The 23,096-nt window shown below is 37.8% G+C and overlaps 1 protein-coding gene across 2 annotated transcripts in view; it reads left to right on the plus strand.

The window, feature by feature from the left end:
* The first annotated feature begins 227 nt into the window (after nt 1-227).
* Nucleotides 228-23,096, plus strand: part of Dyrk2 (Dual-specificity tyrosine phosphorylation-regulated kinase 2) — a 70,864-nt gene continuing 47,995 nt past the window's right edge. Inside the window, exon 1 of one of the 2 annotated variants that reach the window (XM_073080690.1) lies at nt 228-718. In XM_073080690.1, the coding sequence (XP_072936791.1) occupies nt 704-718 (15 nt within the window). In that variant the 5' untranslated portion in view covers nt 228-703. Of the gene's footprint in view, nt 719-6,977; nt 7,119-23,096 lie in introns of those variants that run through there. The other variant, XM_073080689.1, reaches the window with a different exon arrangement.

Here is a 23,096-nt window from a genome sequence, read left to right on the forward strand (position 1 = left end):
TCGTAGGACCGCGAATAGATACGGTCACTACGACTCAAATGTTCTCGATAAATTTATGTAATTTCGCTTATGATCTTGCTTATCACGGTACATACATTAATATTAACAGCAAATTTCTGATATTCCTACTCCACTTGCAAACAATGAACAACACAAGCCTGCGTAAATTTACAGTATTTAAACAATAACGCAGTTGCTAAGGGATGATAGCATCATAACTCCCAGATTGTTATTCGGATCGCAATGCTAACTGAATTACGCCGTGCAGCCAGCTGTCCCAGCAGTCCCACCCTTAGTATCGCTTGCGCCGCGGAGGGACGCGCTCGTCTTCGGCAAAAAAAAAACAAAACAAAAGAAAAACCATTCTATTCACTGGAGATTCGTCTCGTAAATGAAATATTGATTGTACGACCTCACTCTTTACAGTGATAATCGCTTTTGCGTGTCGGTTTGCACGGTATTTTGGACGAGGACTGTGTTTTGAAGGAATTAAGGTTAATAAAAGTATTGCACGTGACGATTAATTTATTGTAAAACGCAAGCTATTGTTGTATTGAAATAATAATTTATTCTGTATACGGATTGAAAGGAACTTAATTAAGTTAGTAAGTGTTAGTGGTGTGACATATTGACATTGTCGAGAAGGACGGTGCTACCTCGAGAGGTCTCGACACTCCAACAAGTGTCTCACACGGCTCTCGATATGATACTGTACGATGTGAGTACGCCTTAATATTAAGGTCAATATGATGCATCAAATGCATCCACTTTAACGAGAAGAATCTTATACCTATTATTAACTTATTCATATATGTTACTTAATAGTAACGTATAGTATCGTAAGAAATACTATAGGTACTGTAATATGATATGATAAGTATAAATAAGATCGTTTTTCTACTAGATACCTATAACGGGTGTTATTTTTAGTTTCTTCTCTTTACATTGTTTTCTATGTTTTATGTGAAGTTATGTTTTTATTCATTAATTTTGTAAGTTACTATGTGGATAAGATACTCTTATTTCATGATTTGATTTGATGCCTGCGATCAAAAAGTACAGTTTTAAAAACTGAACTACGGGGTTCCAGGTTCAAATTCTTGTAGCATTTTCGGTTTTTTTTTGCGCGGCGTAGTTAGGTACAACTAAAATATAATTATTATTTGAATTAAAAAAGAACATATGGAGTTTTGTCACAACCTCTTAGAATTAGAATAATATTGAAATAACCGCTTTTTACTACATGTATATGATTATACATACGGTACATACACCAAAATGACATTTTTTTAATTTTTGTCTGTCTGTCTGTCTGTTTGTTCTGGCTAATCTCTGAAATGACTAAACTGATTTTGACAGGACTTTTATTGGCAGGTAGCTGATGATAAGGATTAACTTAGGGTACTTATATTTTAGAACTAGCTGTGCCCTGCGGTTTCACCCGTATTATTTCTTTTTAACAAGGGTGACACCGCAGGCTAGTACATAATAAGTAAAAGAGTTTACGCTTTTCTTGAACAAATAATACACAATTTATAGTAATGTTTTGTTTGACACAAAGGAATATAATGATATAGGATAATTATTATGCATCAGAAGCGTCCTAGAACACTTGTTTTTAAATAGCAGATGTTGGCATATAAATGGGTGTATAAAGTAAAACAATAAACTTACATAAATAATACTATCACAATATAAACTGAATACAAAACAAGTTACTTGCAAATTGCAAATAGGTATATGTATATTTATTTTATTCATGAAATTAAAGTAACAAGTATATTTGCAATCCACCTGATGGTAAGTAGTTACTGCCGCCAATGGTTCAGTTCAGTTCAATCTTCTAAATATACAGGGTGAATTAGCGAAAAATGCTGAAAGGAGTTACGAGGCCGATTTTGATAAAAACTAAAACTGCATCATTACTTTTTCAAAATAACTTTTTCCCTAGCCGGGAATCGAACGAGTTCATTTTGAAAAAAAATGCACCCTCTATATTATTCCACTATCTGATAGTGTTGCTTATAAGGATCAAATTCTGGGTCATTGTCATCAAATTGATGGTCACGTGTGTCTACATTTTCCTCTAACACAATCTTTAAACCAATGTTTTTGAAAGAAAAGAGCCAGTGGCACTAGAAGTCGGCGTATTGTTAAAGGAATCACTACTCATGGCGATTGACCCTTTTGCTAATCTATTTCCTAAGAGAGTCAAATTTATAATAAAATCAAAAAGGAATTATGACACAAATTCAGACTGAATTAAATTCGGATTGCCGCTTTGTGTTCTGTGGCATGACACAAAATGTGTTAAACGGTTCATTATGACAAAAACGTTAAAAATCCTTGCTTCAGCCGTACCCTACAGCGCTTCATAATCGCATTCACAATTAATTGTCGTAATTCTATTAATAAATTTTCAGCATTCGAAATACCATAATTGGATAGAAAGTCTGCAAAATTAACAGAGAATAGAGTTTATAATTTCGATCCCTTGACCTTTTCTCCAGCTATATTGAGTAAAAAATGCGATATTACCAATATCCGCTCCTACCATACTTCATTTGCCGCTAGTGAAATAAATAGAGCGAAAACCCTCGAAATAGGTACACGAGTAAGTACTTCTAAAAGTCAATAGCTTGTATGCTTATAAAAAGCGGTTGGAAAGCTTTAATTGATACTTTTTAGGAGTAGAGAGATGTAGAGCACATATATAGACCACTACTTCATAGTAAAGAGGTTATTTTGTTCTTCTAACAGCAGTGTTAAACGTTGTTGTCTTGGTTTAAAAGGTGTGGTAAGTGAGAGACACTCGAATGTGGTATATTAACACAGTATCTAGAACTAGAAAGCCATCTGTTAAACCAGGAGGACTTCAATTCTATTTGTGGTTGATCATACATATTTATGGATTGCTGTAACCTCTTAGAACCTGGTGGAAATTTACGTTTGCTATTTCAGTTTTAAGAAAGATGTAGAATTCAACAAATCACAAAGAGTTTTGCCTTCATTACCATCGTTCGTACTCTGATCGCTGATCAAAATGTTAGTTTTGATTTAGATTACGAAAGAATGCTCTAGTCTAGTATACTTTTCAGGGGTTCTGGCGTAATTTTTGAACATTTACTTAATTGAAATACCTTTAATGCACAGACCCTGGGTTCGTGCTCGATAAGCTGACTGTTTGACAAGCATATCTTCTCTAATCATATCTATGTCAGGTCGCTGAGAAAAGGCAATGATTCTCTAATTGTTATCTAGAATGTTGTCCATTTACTATCTGTTATATAAAGTTAAGTCAGTAGATCAAGTCCTCGGTCCACGTCACGTGTGGCATTATAAAGTAACTTGATATTAAGTCGTAAGTACCGATACTAACGTCACTTACAAATGGACTTGACCATGCGTAGTGTACAGTGCGGAGTCGGATGAACATTCAAGCGAAATATTTGTTTTTTATTTTTTTTATAATATAAGTGTAGCAGACGAGCATGCAGTCCACCTGAATGTAGGTGGCAACTGCCCCTTAGATTAGATTTACTTAGATTACCTAGATTACCTAAGGTCGGCCACAGATGCGCCGCTACCCCTGAGGACTAAGCTGGAACGTCTCGGAAAAGTATGTCTCCCTTACCACACCCTTCAAACCGGAACATAGCAGCGCCTAACACTGCTGTTATTAGGTAGAAATAGGTGTGGCGGTGGTGCCGCCGGAGTCGAACCACAAAGGTTCTACCACCTTAAAATTAAAAATCATTTTTATAGTAACATACTATACGAATACATTCAAAAGTTACTTATGTTAATTATTTGTTCTTAGTGCTTAATGCATTCTATCTTTTTTGGTCTGGAAGAGTCAAGTATGAAATAGAGTTAAGCCCGTTCTTAATCTATCCAACGTTTTGTTTACCAAAAATCGACATTTGACAATTTTGCCTACTATAAATTAACAAATCCGGTTTTTTGGAAGGCAATATATGGATAAATTGATTTTAAACACTGAAAAGTTTATATTTAACTTATTATGTTTTTCTGTCACTATTTATTATAGTGAAACAAAATATTAAATTACCTTTCTCTTACGACCATTTGGGGATTTGCGTAGTTTTAGCTCATAATAATTTTTAATTAAAAATTCCACAATTGTACGGTGCTCGGTTCGCGACAAAATGGCCGCCTGGAGTGGTGAATATTTCAGTTTAGAATGTAATGGACGCACCGGATGGAATAAATAATAAAGGTTTAAATCACAACCAATTTTTCTTTTAATTAAAGCCATTTTTATTGGCGCGTTAAACCCTTAAAATAATTAATAACATTCTGCATTAATCTTTTAATGCTGTTTGAAGTTCTGTTTTATACCAGTTTTTATTTTACTACTGTGATTTTAAGGGCGTGATCTAGTAGATACTTATGTAGTTCATTAACTTTAGTGTTTAAGACTGCTGTTATTAGGCACAATTAGTTGTGGCGGTAGTGCCTCCTGAGTAGAACCACAGAGGAGTCTACCACCTTTGCAGTTAAGTATACAGGTGTCTATAGGCCATGAGTGGCAGTGAGCACTTGATTGTATTTTTTATATGATTCCTAAACACTTAACATCGTAGAATTTAGCAACATAACTTAATCTAACGATTAATTCCATCTTCTTTTAACGTAATCACTATTATTTGTAATGTGCGTATGTATGTAGCTAAGTACATAATAATATACATTATTTGTGTAGGTATCCTTAATTACCTACTACGAAAATCAGCAGAATTTGGTAATCTTCAATATGTTTCTCAAAAGGTTCAGTCTATCTGTTTTAGTCTAAGGGTTTAATATACGTTGGTACTTGTTATTAAAAATAAAGTAGTGGAATATTTCGATGAAATATCTTTCATATAAAATGGCTTCCATCGCATATTTATATCATCGCATGAAAGAGAGGGTCAAGTTCAATGTTTTCATCCATTCATTGAGCATGGAGAGCAATGATTTCTAGTTTATATTTTAATGAAAGCATTTGCGATGCCTAACGTTCTCTTACATAGATAAGTTTTACTTTCATCCAATTCGAATAAAATATCATTTTTCTGGAAAGTTTTCAGGTCAATTATCTACTTACTCTTATCTAATCTAGATCGTAATTTTAAGCAAGTTAAGCGAAGTCAGGCGCGGTCGGGATTTGGATGGGTGCCCGTCAGTGGCTAAATTTCATGCGTGTTTCGGCGCTTAGGAAGACATGTAAATCCGTCGCTTGCTTTCGTCGTCGTCATTGTCGGCTGTCGTAGCCTTTAGCCGTTAACACTGTTATAAGAAGTTACCTACTGTCTAGAGCAATTTAATATATTCAACATATTTTTCCTAGTTTAATAATGTATGTTAACAATTTCGTATACCTTTGAAGTATGTGAAATGTACGTCTAAAATTTAAACCAAGAAAAGTGAACAACGAGAAAGATGAACAGCATTAGGATATATTTCTATCAATTCGCATGGGAGTAACATTGTGGAGTATTCCTAGCATCGCCTAGTTGTAGGAAGAGGGCCGACTCCATTAGAATATTCATATTAAGGGTTATACCTGTCTACCAATTCGTTGTGGAGCATGTTTCTGGCATTTCTCCGGTTTAGGGAGTCTCCTATAATAAAAAATATTAAGGATTTAAGGTGTCTGTTAATACTAATAGACCAGCTATAATAAAAGTTAGCATTCCTTCATTCCTCAAACCAGGAGTGCTTTATTCTTCGTGACGTCAGACATCTCAGCCGTCTCTGACGTATCGACTTATATAAGAGTACTATTAGTGCGTATAGAACTACGTCGGATGCCATCACCCTCCCTGCTGCCACCCTCAATTAAGGCCAGGGTGTGAGGGAAGAGCGGAGGAATTTTAAATTTTCAAATAAATTGCACTGGTAACGATTGTGTGGTTTTTGAGTTTTGGAAATAGGTTTTTAATAAGAAGCTGCGACTTTGTCCCTTTTGGTGTCCAAAAGTACATAAATAAAATTGCAGCCATGCAATAAAGTGTCTCAGCATGAGGATTAAAAGGAGACGTCTCTTATATTATAAAAATACCTATACAAGATTTACACCTTCGTTCAAGACTTAGAAATATAAATTTCATAAAATAAATAAAATGTAGAAGTCACGTTTGTATACTGAAAATGTAAATGTAATAATTGTGTCCAATCACTGTTGTATTTAAATAAATTTCAGATTTCCTTTTGGAAAAAAACAAAATAAAATCCAATTTCTTTATATCGAAGTGAAGTATAAAATACCTTTTTAATATCGTTTTTGACTTGGACCAAAGGCTTGCCGAGGAGGGTAGGACACAAATCAGCGAAATGGGCCCCTAAATCAACAGGTTAAGGTCTAAAATGCATCACGGAAGCGAGAGGTGGAGCGCGGAGGCTGTGCGGCGGAGCATCGGCGCGCGCAACCCGAGACTCGTAGGGATGTTCGCTTTGAATGTGTCGATAATCGATTTTAGTAATAAAATTATTCTAGGAATTTAAATTTTTCAAGTGTTATTAGTATTTTGTTTATAATTTAGAGAAATTTTAGATCCATGACACAACAATCAACAATAAAGATACATTTAAAAATTATTGTATTCAAGGCAGTAGATTCTGCTTCTATGTTCAGCTCAAAATACCCTCTTCCCGCTACGTTAACACAGTTTGACTTGATTTTCGTATATTTCCTGTTCCATCTTAACAGTAACAAAATAAGTTGGAAGTTTATTTGCAGTTTAATGAAAATTATTTTAATTATTTCCACTTTACTTTCAAAATGCTTCACTATTTTATGCATTTCCACAATGAATATGCAAAAAACAGTAAATAAATCCAAATTACTATTCAGTAATATCAAACACAACATTCTCGAACGCGAAAATCAGCGCCCACCTCAATTTATCGTTCAAACTGTAGTCGCACATCACTCCGCTTCAGTTTTCAGTGTTCCTTCCGAAGGATGGGTGTACGCGCGACGCCGCAAGCCGCGGCTCAGTAGGAAATAACACCAAAATATAATAAAGTGTTGAGATAAACAAGTGGAATGGTGTCGGAGTTCGTGTGGTGAGCTCAACATGGGCGTGGACAGCGTGCCTCCCCAGCGCCCCGTAAGTGCAATGCGATATGGACTGCTGTATTTTTAACTGCAATATTGTATGGCGGTCCTTACGGAATGACCTTTTTTGAATACCCGATACACGGCCACGGTGTCTGCCATTAAACAAAATATAAGCTAACGTAAATATTTAATGCTGTTATTATTTAGTTACAATTTCCCGCTAAGTAACGATATGCAGTTTCAGTTTAATTTCAATTTACATTTTCAAGGCCTGAATTGAAAGTTATTTTTCGCATTTATCTATTTACTTAATTATACAAATTCAATTCGTACCATTCATTTTTACGCGATAACATTTTTTCATGTAAATTTGTTGTTGAATTTTTAATAACTACTGATATTCGAGCCCTCTTGTAATAAAATAAAACCTAGTTTACATATTTTAATTGAAACTCACCTCACGAGGTAAACAGAAATACTGTTTTAAAATATAATTAAAATGCGAAAAAAAAATTAAAATTTTGTCAAACTAATTTACGTAACGCATAAAAGGTTTTTTTAAGTCTTTTTTATGCGAGTATACATTACAGGCGAAAAAACGATTTAAAAATGTATCTTATCTATCGTTCAAAAATAATGAATTATTTAAATGTCGCTTTTCTACTACGAGTATGTATTCTGGGTTGGTGCATAAATCCCCTTCCATTCTAGTAGGAGAACTGTGCCCAACAGTGGAACAGTAATGGGTTGACGGTAACCTACGCATAGACCATTATTTATCAGAACTTTTCAGGCATTATACTTATAAGAATAATTAAAGCCAAGTTGGCATCAAAGAAACTGGGCGTCCTGTACAGAGCCAAGAAGAACTTCACTGGGGGGGCAACTCCTGTTGCTTTGTAAAGCGCAAGTGAGGCCCCACATGGAGTACTGCTCGCATCTCTGGGCAGAGGCACCACAATACCAACTTAACCCACTTGACTCCGTACAGAAACGCGTGGTGCGAATCGTCAATGACCCAGCGATCTCTGATCGGTTAGAACCCTTCAGCTTGCGGAGGGACATACGTTCCCTCTGCGTATTCTACCGGCTTTACAATGGTGTGTGTTCTGAGGAACTGTTCGATCTGGTGCCTACATCACCCTTCCTTCATCGCACCACTTGCCGAAAGATGAGGTTCCATCCACATCAACTTGACTCGTGGCGGTCCTCCACGGTTCGGTTTGCACGGTCATTTTTGCCGCGTACGTGCAAAATGTGGAATGAACTTCCTCCTGAGGTATTCCATAAGGGCTATGACATGGGGCTCTTCAAGAGGCGTGTAAAAAGAGCTCTCCTACAAAGCCGGCGATGCATTGGCGACTCCTCTGGTGTTGCAAATGTCCATAGGCGACGGTGACTGCTTTCCATCAGGTAGCCCGTCTGCCTTATTGTTAGCTTAAATATAAATAATAATAATAATTCTTAACCAGTTAAGCTTACACCCGAGACTAGACATACGAGATATTCATAACAAGGTGTAGAGTTACCTCCAAATTTAAATGGAGTAGTTGTTCAAAGAAGTGTGTACTTGAGTGTAATGTCGTACAGCGCAGAGGATCCTTGCTCGTGTGCGGTGTTGAAGTAACCTCACATCATGCATATTATTTAGACCTTTGACTGATAGTAATTCCATGTTATTTTTGGGGTTTGAAAAATAAGGCCCAGTTTATGTCATTACATTGAAAGGGTAAAATATATTATGACCACAGACCTGTATTATCACAATCGACAGGAATCTAGGAATACCAATTACATATTGCTGGATGGATGGAGCATGTCTAGCTACAACGCTTTTTGCAATGAGTTACTTAGGTACCTTTGATAAAACTTAGATAAAAAATGACGTTTGGGTTTGATATCACCCATACAATCAGAATATATCAGAGATTAAAAAGCAGTTTTATTTTTATGGATTCATTGAAAAACAAGGCCACGAAGGCCCTGCTAAAGTTTTGTATCAAGTTTCAAAAAAGTTTACCACTCAAAATTAGAAAACTTACAAAATTGGAAAGTATCAAGAAGTTGAGTCCTGCCGAGGCCGTGGGGACGAAGTGCTCTTCGCAAATGGGTCGCCTCTCCAAACAATGCCGATACCTTGTTAAGAAATGAATTCCTCTTTCAATTCTTCATTTCGTAACACAAATACAAGTACGTTTCAACGTAAATGTGGTTTGCATAAACTTCCTATGAAGTTTCTCGTTGTTTAAAGATATCGAGTTCCCCGAGCCGGAATAAATGATGTGAAAACAATTATGCGAATGACTTTTGTGTGAAATTGTTTTTTTTTATAATATAGGAGTAGCAGATGAGCATGCAGTCCACCTGATGGTAAGTGGCTGCTGCCGCCCATGGACATCTGTAATGAACCCCAGATAGGATTAGATATTCCTACCTGCGGTGGGCCACAGATGCGCCGCTACCATTGAGGACTAAGCTGGAATGCCTCGAAAAAGTATGTCTTCCTTATCATACCCTTCAAAACGGAACACAGCAGCGCCTAACACTGCTGTTATTAGGCAGAAATAGGTGTGGTGGTGGTGCCGACGGAGTTGAACCACAAAGGGTTCTACCACCTTAAAAAAATATTTAGCACTTCCGCCATATAGCAACCTCTACGTTACAGGTCTTTGAAAATAATTTTAAATACTAAAGTTGAATATGACGCCATAAATTTTATTTAATGTTCATGATCAATTAATTGAATGAACTACTCAATTAATTACTCCTAGACTAAAGTCTCATCTCCGTTTAGGCCTTTGTCTACAACGCTGGTTAACTTCGTAGACGTACCTACATGTTAGACCACTATTATTTCTTAGAAATTAACCTCGGTTCCATTACAATATAGAGTTTCGTCACTTAACGTTTAAACGTAACTTTAAAAATATGAGTTTAAAAATATCAATACATTATCACTGCTTATTTTACACGCTTTACACTTTATTCCATTTTGTTATAAAATTTGAACTAATTGATTCAGGGATATAAGCAAGCTGACAGCTTTAAAAACAGCTCATATCAAAGTAAACATTGAGAAAAAAAAACTAATAAATAATTGAAACGAAGAACAAAAGAACCTATATTTCTAATTGTATACGACGATGCAAAAACGTGGGCAGCCGTCACAAATGGAATTTTCCTCGAAGCATTACAAAGTTCGGATTTGTAACAAAACTCGATTATAACGGCATAAAATCAAAGTTGGGGCAAAGTTTCCTGCGCGGGGTCGTAACCTTTGCATATAGGTCGCCTTTTCAAAAGGTCTCCTTTTTATTTATCACAAAACAATAGAAAGGGCTCTCTAAAAATAGCGATCCGTGTTTCACGTGCGAGATCAACTCGTTTATTTATTTAATAAGGTTTCTCTTATTCTAAAATAGATAGGAACTGCCTGTTTGGCATTAAGTGTTTAAAGGAATGGCGAGGATATGGCTACAACCATGTCAGCCATTGTCACCATCATAACTGTCATCCCTCCTCCACTATTGCATTCGGATTCTGTCTTCCAAGTAGCGAAGTGGAAGTTGGTAGGCGGTAGGCGGTAAAACCGTTTATGGTTCGACTTCGCTGGGACAATATTTTTTTTTTGATCGTTTAACCTAACGATTAGGCAGACGTGCTACCTGATGGAAAGTAGTCAATGCCGCCTATGGACATTTGCAACACCAGAGGAGTCGCCAATGCATCGCCGGCTTTTTTTTTGAAGAGCCCCATGTCATAGCGCTCCGGGAATACCTCAGGAGGAAGTTCATTCCGCATCTTAAACGTCCGCGGCAAGAACGTCCGTGCAAACCGAACCGTGGAGGACCGCCACGAGTCCAGTTGGTGTGGATGGAACTTCATCCTTCGGCGAGTGGTGCGATGGAGGAATGGTGACGTAGGCACCAGGTCAAATAGTTCCTCGGAACACCCACCATTGTAAAGCCGGTAGAACACACAGAGGGAACCTATGTCCCTCCACAAACTCAAAGGTTCTAACCGATCGGAGATCACCGGGTCGTTGACGATTCGGACCGCGCGTTTCTGCACGGAGTCTAGTGGGTTAAGTTGGTATTGGGGCGCCCCTGCCCAGAGATGTGAGCAGTACTCCATGTGGGGTCTCACTTGCGCCTTATAAAGCAGAGGGAGTTGCCCCGCGCTGAAGTACCGCTTCGCTCTGTTCAAGACACCCAGTTTTCTTGATGCCAACTTCGCCTTAACATCCAAATGACCCCGGTACTGCAAGTCACACGATATGTCAACTCCCAGGATCCCCACACTTTTACCAATGGTGAGCGGGATACCTTGGAATCGTGGCGCTATGACGAATGGGTTTTTTTTAGCGGTAAACGCGCAGACTTGTGTCTTCGTGGGGTTAAACTCAACAAGGTTAAGTCGACCCCATGTCGAGACTTGCTCCAGAGAGTCCTCGATTTCAGACACAAGTCGGATTCTGCTTTCTTCCACGAGAGTCCGAGAGGTATTTGCGCGGCCTGTATACGTAGCGTCTCCCGTACTATCATCTGCATAGCAATGTATGTTGCCTACTTGTTGCAACATATCATTGATATGCAGAATGAATAGTGTGGGAGATAGGACTGAGCCCTGGGGCACGCCAGCGTTTACAGGTTTCGTGTCAGAGCAGCATCCGTCGACGACGACTTTGATGTACCGCTCCGACAGAAACCTGGTTGCCCATGCGCATAACCTCTCAGGAAGACCGTAAGATGGAAGCTTCGCGAGAAGGGCTCTATGCCAGACCCGGTCAAAGGCCTTCGCGATATCCAGGCTAACCGCCAATGCCTCACCATTGCTCTCAATGGCTTGCGCCCATCGTTGTGTGAGATAGACTAGAAGGTTACCAGCTGAACGGCCCTAGCAGTTTGGCGCGGACTATACCTCACTTCTCAAATCGACATATATTTCATATTAGGAACTAAACAGTGCGGCCTTGGTTTTGCCACGTTTCCGAAGTTTTCGTAATTATAATTGTAAGTTCTAGTAATTGGCCAATTGTGAGTTAATTGAATAGTTTTTATAATTACACTTGTCTTCTGAATATAATTAATTGGTTTAAGTAGTACGTTTTATAATGATCAGTTTTAATTAACTGTCGCTCATCTTGTGAATTAGTAGGTAGTAAAAATAAGGATTGTAGATACCTTAATCTACATTTTAGAAAATAGTAGAACCCTTTGTGGTTCGACTCTGGAAGCACTACCGCGGTACCGCCACACCTACATCTGCAGCTATACCAGTAGTGATAAGCGTTACTGTGATCTGGTTTGAAGGATATGGCAAAGAGGGAACAATTAGATACACGAGCCGTTTCCTAGGCGAGGCCAACCTCAGGTAGAAATCCAATTCTCTCTAGGGTTAATTACAAATAGCCACGCGCTTAAATGGTTATTTATCATCAGGTGGATTGCATGCTCCTTAGCTTTTTCAGTATTATAAAAATAAGTAAATTGTAACACATATATCTATAATCTTTAAACTATATCATCAGCTATAGCTATCAATCTATACTCAGCAATCTATAAATTAACACATACGAGTACATTACTATTTAAAAAAAAAGCTAGATAATTGAACGACATAATTGCATTATATGTTAAGCATTCATAAACGTCATGTTTTGGCCAGTTGTCTTAGATGTGGGTGTCGTAACTTGGGATATAAAAATAAGACGGCGTATTAAGTGGTGTGAGGGTTGTGGGATGTGGGGGTGTTATGCAATACTAAGAGGTCAAGTTAAGAGTTCTGAAAAGATATTTGTTTAAGGTGGCGGTGCATTGGAGATTTCTCAGATGTTACATATGTGAGTTGGTAACGGGTTACCGCTTACTTTTCGTAGGGAATTTTCGAACATATTATTATCAGATGTTAATCTTCATATAAATACATGAAGAAGTAATTTCCAGTATTGTGTTTTCTTACAACAAACGAGGAAATATTTTATTATTAGTATATCCTTCACAATAAGGAGGTACACATATTCCTGACGCAAGTTTAATGGAAGTAATTTATAGAAAAATAGGATTTTTAAAAACGTTACGAGTACTAGAGTGCAATTTACCAAACTTAGTGAATTTTAGATTTCTATTTGTGGTTTCAGACATTCGTCTTATGAATTTCTATTTTCAAATTTCTCCAAAAGAAAATAGAAGTAGTAGTAGATAATAGAAGTAGGACATTTCAAAGCAGAAATGAAACCAGAATTCTGTACAGCCTTATTTCCAGCGCACCAAATGGTAATCAAAAATTTTCATACGCCCTGGTTACCGAGTGGCTTTTACATCTTTGTTGCGATTTAATCTCTCACCACAAAGGGACTGCGGTCAAATATTTGTATTCTTGACGCTTTACGAATAATGTACCGGATTTTTAATATTGTGAGAAAATTTCATGGAGTTATGCCTGCGTTATGTATAGCTTACGAAGTTATGGCCATACGCGTATTAGAATTCTTTGATGTTTGTACTTATTGATGTTTATATTTAATAATATTATTTAAATAAGCTATATTCTTTTATAATATAAAAGTTGGAAACAAGCATGCAGTCCACCTGATGGTAAGTGGCTACTGCCGCCCATGGACATCTGTAATCAACTCCAGATAGGATTAGATTCCTACCTGAGGTCGGCCACAGATGCGCCATACCCCTGAGGACTAAGCTGGAACGCCTCGGAGGAGTCTGTCTCCCTTACCACACCCTTCAAAACGGAATACAGCAGCGCCTAACACTTCTGTCATTTCCTAGAAATAGGTGTGGCGGTGGTGCCGCCGGGGTCGAACCACAAAGTGTTCTACCACCTTCAACCACTTGATTGTAATTTGTCCCTGCTGCCCATGATTAATAACTGCAGCGTTAAGCGCTACTGGGTTCTGCATTGAAAGATCTGGTATGGAGACATACTTATGCGAGGTGTACCAGCTTATTCCTCGAGAGTAGTAACTCTACGTTTGCCGATTTCAGGTAGAATTCCGACGCTGTCTAGGCTTGATGAGGAATCAAATCCAAGGGAAGAAGTACCCACTTGCACTTAGATGGGCAACATGCTCGTTTGCTAATCAATTCAATTACACAAAAAGGTGTCAACACTTAAGTGTACTGTTTATGCATAAATTATTTTTCTTTTAAAAAGTAAATACATTTCAAAAAAAATCCTTTCACAACCTTCTTTTCCTTCTTTGTTTTCACGGGTTTAAATAATTTGTTTCATAAAAAGGTGAAATTCAAGACACGGCCCAAAAAATAAAGTAACTTTATCATCATGATACCGATAAAAAACAAGAGCAAACTTTTGATAAATGAAGCTTTCAACAAGAAAGAAGGTATGTTTTTGTAACCAAGTTGTTTAGCGTGTTTTCTGCAAATTATATTAAAATAATATCTAACACTTAAGTATGATTCTGTTGATACTATATTTTAGCTAAATAAACGTAATATGAATAATTTGTGCAGGTTTCTGACTTATTTAAAAAATATAAATCATCATCAGCCTTCGAAATTTTAAGACAACCTTAACCTTAAACATTTTCTCGTAGCATTTATCCTGTCGCGCGTTTTTACGGCCACACACGCGTGCCACTTGTTTCCTATCGCGTCACGTACTCGTGAGCAAGTCGCGAGCATAGACTTAGAATTTTTTCGCTACGCTAGTCGCGAGAAACTACATGTTTCATGTGCGCGAAAACACACGCGACAGGAAAAGCATCCTTAAAGCTTTTCCTGCCGCGCGGGATATTCAATGAGTTCATATAATTCTACAATACAGGTCTGTGGTTCTTAATATTACACGTTATTTTTAATGTGCATATTTAAAACCGCAGGGAATTTGATATTTAAAGCGTATGGCAGCAGTTTGGGAAGCCAAAAAGTGCGATGCTATCAAATTACTGCTGCATACATTTATTGATTAAATTATGTTTGAACAATATTTTTCTTATATCAAAAAATGTCAATGTTTAAAATTGGCGTGTGGCATTATAAATGTTGTAAGTAATAACGCCAAAAACTTAGTGTTTTTTTTTTATAATATAGGAGTAGCAGACGAGCATACAGTTCACCTGATGGTAAGTGGCTACTGCCGCCCATGGACATCTGTAATCAATCCCAGATAGGATTAGATATTCCCACCTAAGGTCGGCCAAAGATGCGCCGCTGACAGCATCGCCTAACAATGCTGTTATTAGGTAGAAATAGGTATGGCGGTGGTGCCGTCGGAGTCGAACCACAAAGGGTTCTACCACCTTCAAACTACTTCGTTACTAAGCATAACGACACAAGGATCATTGAAGCATGTTTCACGTACACGTCTTTTCCAAATTAACCCTAAACAGAGAGTCCTTGATACGACGTAGGGACGAAGATGGAAGTTTCCTTCAATTTAATATCCTTCACTCGCAACCTCGACCTTTCTAGAAGAGCGGTCACTTCCATTAAAAAAAGATTAATCATTTGCTACATTAATCTTACTGCTTATTTTCTCCTGTAATTTAAAATTTCCTTTCATATTTTTGCAAATACTGAAAACGATCTCAGATAATTTATGAAAGTTCTTCACAGAGGGAAGTGACGGAAATAAATGAAGAAGAGCTCTTTATCAGAGTATATTGATAATAATTATACGTAGAGACTTTTAAGGAATTGGTGCGAGTTACGCTATCGTCTTCGAGCCATTACTGTCCCAGCTGCTGCCCCCTGCTGGGCATGGGTCTCATCTGAGAATCACAGGAATGTAGTCCATCGCGCTGGCCAAGTGCGATTTGGTAGGCTCATATTTGGTATTTTATACTTTTCCGAGGCGTTCCAGCTTAGCCCACAGGGGTTGCGGCGCACCTGTGATCGACCTCAGGTAGGAATATCTAATCCTATCTGCAGTTGATTACAAATGTCCATGGGCAGCAGTCGCCACTTACCATCAGGTTGACTGCATGCTCGTCGACTATTCCTATATTATAAAAAAAACTCAATACATCAGATATATTTCTTTCAGTGAGTTTCCTTTAATATAGGTAAAGTCAGTAAGGCCACAACCCTAATTGACCTTAGTGACGTGGGTATTCCTGCACGTACGCAAGCCAATGTCAGCCCTTAATATAGAAATAGGGGTCCTAAAAGAAAAAATCGTATAGCAATGAAGACATCGTTTTAGGTGAAGATATTTTTGTAAAGTTAAAGAGTAATAGATTTATTTGATAACAGAAATAAATATTTAATTGCCAAATTAGTGATAGCCTATGAATGAAACCTCATACTATTGTTCTTATTTCAAAAGTGTGTTTCAAAAATGTTTATCAATTCTCACTTGGCCAGCGCGGTGGACTATGGCCTTATGACTATTAATGATAATTATGATTTGATTTGCATTCGATTCTTTAATTCAGTATAGTCTTATATATTAATATGTACGACCAATAGATAACCTCTTTCTTTCGATAATTTCAAAGTCGAAAAAGAAGTGGAGTATGTGGAGTGAGGGAAGCGTACACCCTCAGTTGTGATGAGAGAAGCCTGTCCATCAATTATACAGGTTAACTAGTGTGCTACAAATAATGTAATATTTTGGTATTATCCTTCAATTACGTAACAGCTTCAATAACGTAAAAGCAGTGATAGCCTAGTGGTTAAGAAACTCGGCCTCCCGATCGAGGGGTCCGAGGATCAAATCCCAGGCACGCACCTCTGATTATCCAAAGTTATGTGCGTATTAGAAACTAATTATCACTTGCTAAAAACGGTGAAGGAAAACATCGTGAGGAAACCTGCATACCTGAGAGATTTATAAAAAAAATCTCAAAGGTATGTGAAGTCTACCAATACGCACTTGGCCAGCGCGGTGGACTATGGCCTAATCCTTCTCATTATGAGAGGAGACCCGTGCCCAGCAGTGGGACAGCAATGGGTGGTTGATGATGATGATGATGATGAACGTAACAGCTTCAATTAGGATCATAATCGATCGTTTACCGTCGCTACATTATGCTATGTTGATGTTCGCTACATCGTTCACACTAACAAGGGATCGTATAACGTCACACTTACGAGGGAGAGGAGGCTCCCTCTGAGAATAGATCATAAGCTTCGTGACGTCATGAATAACAAAATTCATCGGTGAAAAGGAAAATCGCATACAACCTTCATCATTGTAAATAAATATTAGTTAAGTAATATAAATTAATTTTATTTAACACTAAAAAAATAACATAATTACCTAAAAACTATTAAATATTTTCTATTTAAATTAAATACACAAACAGTGTGAAATTAATTTTATTGTTACTGGATAGCAACTCGATTGATAATTCAATTTCATAAGCAAACCTGGTGGATAGTAACCACGTAATATATATATATGTCGCAGGCAGTTGAGAATATAATTCGATATTAAGTGGGTTTCTGTTCAAAACATTGTAATTAGATTATAGTTTTTAAATAAAGAACACTGTATTAACTTTACGATAATTTCTGAACGAATATTTGATTTAATCTTAATAATTCAAATTTGGAACTGTATCGAGTAAACACTTGACGAACGCCATTGAACAGAGCTGTTTGGCGGGAATTAGGGGCGTGGTCTACCCCTATATAAGAGCTCATCCTGGAAGGTGCAGGCAGTCTATCTTCGGATAAGACTCATGAAAGAGCTCTGCTCCCAACAGAACTGTTGGTTTACCTGGTACAGTCTAGCACTGTATATTGCATAAGCGGAATCGCTAGCGCGATACCCTATGCTTTAGCTGTATTGCCTGAACAAGGCGATACGCTATTTGGGTGGACGTATGGCCACTATACGAACACATAGAGCTGAGGCTCTGTTCGTCTCCATTCGGGTGGTTGTGTAACCACTATACGAACATAGAGCTAACGCTCTGTTCGTCACTATTCGGGTGGCTGTGAGGCCACTATACGAACATAGAGCTAAGGCTCTGTTCGTCACTATTCGGGTGGTTGTGTAACCACTATACGAACATAGAGCTAAGGCTCTGTTCGTCACTATTCGGGTGGCTATGAAGCCACTATACGAACATAGAGCTAAGACTCTGTTCGTCACTATTCGGGTGGCTGTGTTGCCACTATACGAACGTAGAACTAAGGTTCTGTTCGTCATTATTCAGGTGGTAGTGTTGCCATTATATTAACGTAGAATTAAGATTCTGTTCGTAACTATTTTAACTTTGTTACCATTTGTATACCAGATATTTATATTGAGTACTTATCGTACGTGTTGTCCTATCCTGTAAGATTAGTGTGTAAATAAACCTTTTGATTATTATTTATGGCTATTTAATCCCTGCAATATGGGACTTCCTAATCCTGACATACCTTCCTTGGCTCCAGATCCTACATCAGAAGTGGGATCGGGACAAGCGCAGGTGTTGCAGGCTAAGGATCCATGGCTTGCAATGTTAGAACTTCAAAGCCGTAACATGGCTCAATTAATCGAGGCTATTAAAACGCCTACTACCCCTGCGCCTATGATACGCTTGCCCGAATTTAATCCTGATTTACCTGATTCTAATGCTCGAGCTTGGAGTAATACCGTCGATGTATGTCTGACCGAGAAACCGCTTCAGGGTGGACCCCTTATTATTGCTCTAAGTAAAGCCCTAAAGGGCAGTGCTGCCACATGGCTTTCCCAAGTATCGTACGCAGGTATGACCTGGTTAGACTTTAAGAGTCTTTTTATTTCTCGTTTTGAGGTAACCGAAACTGTAGCCGCTACTCTTATTAACCTCCAAAATGGCCAACCAAAAGATAATGAGTCTATAGCTGCTTATGCTGGTCGTTTAGTTTCCACACTTACTTCTAAATGGAATAACCTGAGTATAGAGCAAATCGCCGTTTCTACTGTGTTAGCACATGTTTCCAAGTTTGATTCCCGTGCTCACCGTTTGGCATTTACTAGCCAAATAACTGATAGGCATAAACTTCAACAAGAGTTAAGTGTTTTATCATTTAGGAAGGCTGAGAAATCCAACCAGTATTCTTCGAGCTCTCCTTACACATCGGCGCCAAAGAAGGTCATCTGCTTCCACTGTAGGGAGTCGGGGCATGTAGCTCTGCGTTGCCCAAATTCATCCGAGAGGCGGCCGGATGGTACGAGCAAGGCTGATGGTAGCCAATCATCGAGTAGTCAACCAACAGTTAAACGAGTAGAAGCTTGTAAAGTACACCCTGTCACGGGTTTATTTAAGTAATTTGGTGAGACACTTTAATTTTGTTATAATTCTGGAGCTGAATGTTCTCTTATTAATGAGTTAAACATGAAATTGTTAAATTAATTTATTTTAGACATTACAATTTTAATTTTTATTTAATTGTTAAAATCTTTAAATAGTAATAAATTATGCTTATGATCGTGTAAGAAAAATGCCTGAATGTCCAGTTAGTGTTATTGAGGACGTCAATGATGACGGTAATGATAATAATTGATCTTTCACTGGATATATCATAGCTACAATTTACAAGATGTCTATCTTGACTCTTGTTCTGGTTGTCTATCTTGACTTGACGCCCATGGGGGTTGTCTATCTTGACTTGACGCCAATGAGGGTTGTCTATCTTGACTTGACGCCAATGCAGGTTGTCTATCTTGACTTGACGCCCATGAGGGGTTGTCTATCTGGACTTGACGCCAATGCGGGTTGTCTATCTTGATTTGACGCCAACGACGGTTAGCTATCTGATATGTCTGTAACAGCTTTAATTATAATAACTATTGTTTTTAGAATGATTTATGATTGATTCAGGACTTTTTCTAAAGAAAGTTAATTATTTTATTTAGTGGTCAGAAAGGCCGATCGGTATTTACCTGAATATGTTTTAGACCCACACGAGGACGTGTAAATCGTCAGTTCTGGCCGTGTCGCAGGCAGTTGAGAATATAATTCGATATTAAGTGGGTTTCTGTTCAAAACATTGTAATTAGATTATAGTTTTTAAATAAAGAACACTGTATTAACTTTACGATAATTTCTGAACGAATATTTGATTTAATCTTAATAATTCAAATTTGGAACTGTATCGAGTAAACACTTGACGAACGCCATTGAACAGAGCTGTTTGGCGGGAATTAGGGGCGTGGTCTACCCCTATATAAGAGCTCATCCTGGAAGGTGCAGGCAGTCTATCTTCGGATAAGACTCATGAAAGAGCTCTGCTCCCAACAGAACTGTTGGTTTACCTGGTACAGTCTAGCACTGTATATTGCATAAGCGGAATCGCTAGCGCGATACCCTATGCTTTAGCTGTATTGCCTGAACAAGGCGATACGCTATTTGGGTGGACGTATGGCCACTATACGAACACATAGAGCTGAGGCTCTGTTCGTCTCCATTCGGGTGGTTGTGTAACCACTATACGAACATAGAGCTAACGCTCTGTTCGTCACTATTCGGGTGGCTGTGAGGCCACTATACGAACATAGAGCTAAGGCTCTGTTCGTCACTATTCGGGTGGTTGTGTAACCACTATACGAACATAGAGCTAAGGCTCTGTTCGTCACTATTCGGGTGGCTATGAAGCCACTATACGAACATAGAGCTAAGACTCTGTTCGTCACTATTCGGGTGGCTGTGTTGCCACTATACGAACGTAGAACTAAGGTTCTGTTCGTCATTATTCAGGTGGTAGTGTTGCCATTATATTAACGTAGAATTAAGATTCTGTTCGTAACTATTTTAACTTTGTTACCATTTGTATACCAGATATTTATATTGAGTACTTATCGTACGTGTTGTCCTATCCTGTAAGATTAGTGTGTAAATAAACCTTTTGATTATTATTTATGGCTATTTAATCCCTGCAATATGGGACTTCCTAATCCTGACATACCTTCCTTGGCTCCAGATCCTACATATAGATATCAATAACAGAGAAGCCAATATTTCGCTCATACGAGTATGTCGTAGATTTTGAAGAAGAGATCTTCTTACACTTTTTTGAATAACTTCCATACATATAAAACATTAAAGCAGTGGTTAAGAAACTTGGCCTCTCGATCGAGGGGTCCGAGGTTCAAATCCCAGGGACGCACCTCTGATTTTTCAAAGTTATTTGCGTATAAGAAATTAATGATCACTTGCTAAACGGGGAAGGAAATCATCGTGAGGAAACCTGCATACCTGAGAGATTTATAAAAAAAATCTTAAAGGTATGTGAAGTCTACCAATACGCACTTGGCCAGCGCGATGGACTATGGCCTAATCCTTCTCATTATGAGAGGAGACCCGTGCCCAGCAGTGGAACAGTAATGGGTTGTTGATGATGATTGATGATATAAAACGTTATGAAGCTTTTAATCCTACAGCTTGCTATATTTCCATTTCACTTAGTAACAGCGTTATACGCTTGTCGGGGTCAATACATCTTAATTATGAGTTATAGAACCTCAAGTGAGTGGCCACTTATCTCGAAAGGTCGAGGAAGTAAACTGGTCCCAAAGAGCCCTCCAGTCGAAGGACATGGAGCTATTTTCGTCAAATTGCCACACAAGAGCCTTCGACATGTTTTATGTATTCTTGTTCAAACATATTCAACCCTTTACTCCCACTTTTATATTTACCCCAAAGAAACGAAGCTTAAGAAATAAGGGTTGATTTTTCTTATGTATATAATTACCTTTTATAGTGCTTTTATTTTTTAGTTTTATATTATTTTTAGTGTTTTGTATTAGTATTATTATTATTTAATCAATTAGTAGTTCACAAAATTTAATGCAAAATAATAATACGGCTGACTTGCATATTGGGCGACCATTTTAGCCCCTAGGAGTAATAATGTATCTGTGACCGCCTTCATAGGCGGTAGTAACCACGTAGGAAGGACTTCAATCCTATCAGGGGTTTATTATAGGTGTCTTAAAGCGACAGTTGTTTAACACCGGGTTGACTGATCGTTTTTACTTCTATCAGATATAGAAAATTTGTACGTATTCTTGTAACGTTGTAATCTTAGTTAATTCCATGGTTACTTTTGCCGCATAAATGTGGCGCAGAAGGCTTCGATTGAATCCAATAAGCACCCCCTAGAGAACATTCAACGTCCTCGCTTAGTTCCAATCACTGCTAATACTTCCTGTAACTGTAACCTTGTATAACATTATGTACTTTTTGTATTGTGTAAAAGCTATGCCTATATATCATAGATACCTATATGTAAAGTAATTTAAAACATCTGTCTTATCTTTCGACATAACTAGTTTTTGCCCGCAGCTTCGCCCGCGTTTAAAAGAAAATAATATGACATACTAACATACATAAAACTGAAAATTCGTACCTTCATTGGAACGACAGTGACGCCATCTGGCGAGAAATAGTCGTACCAACTCTGGAACCTTTGTGGGCTCATGGACAACAACTTTGCTAAAGATCATCACTTGATCAAATGCATAGTTTACGATTCAATCCTTACTAATATCGATTAAAATAATCGATTTTTTTGGTCCAAAAGATCGATTCTCCGATTAATCGATCTTAGATCGCCATCCCTAGTTCCCGTGTTGTTTCCGGGATAAAAACTATCCTATGTCCTTCCTCGGGTCTCAGACTATCTTTGTACAAATATTTCATTAAAATCGGTTCAGTGTTTTAGGCGTGAAGAAGAGACAACCAGACAGACAGACAGAGTTACTTCCGGATTTATAATATTAGTAAGGAATATTAGTAAGGATTATTAAAAAAAACTAAAACTAAAACTAAAACTTTTATAAGGATCTATCCCTTAATTTAAGCGGATTAAGTAACTTGATTGATTGTCAAAGTGTCCGTCTATTATCGAACCTATTTATATAATTATACCTTCTATAAGCCCTTACTATAAGGTGGACTGCATGCTCGTCTGCTACTCCTATATTAAAAAAAAACCTTTATTAATGTCTTCGAATAGTACCACTGCTCTTTCTATTCATGTCGTAGGCAATTACGTAATTAAATCCAGGAGCGGTATAATTATATAAATAAGCTCGATAATAGACGGGCACTTTGACAATCAATCAA

Source organism: Epargyreus clarus, unplaced genomic scaffold (assembly GCF_041222505.1).
Source record: "Epargyreus clarus isolate Ecla_fem2 unplaced genomic scaffold, WU_Ecla_fem_2.2 ptg000015l, whole genome shotgun sequence".
Classification (NCBI taxonomy): Eukaryota; Metazoa; Arthropoda; class Insecta; order Lepidoptera; family Hesperiidae; genus Epargyreus; species Epargyreus clarus.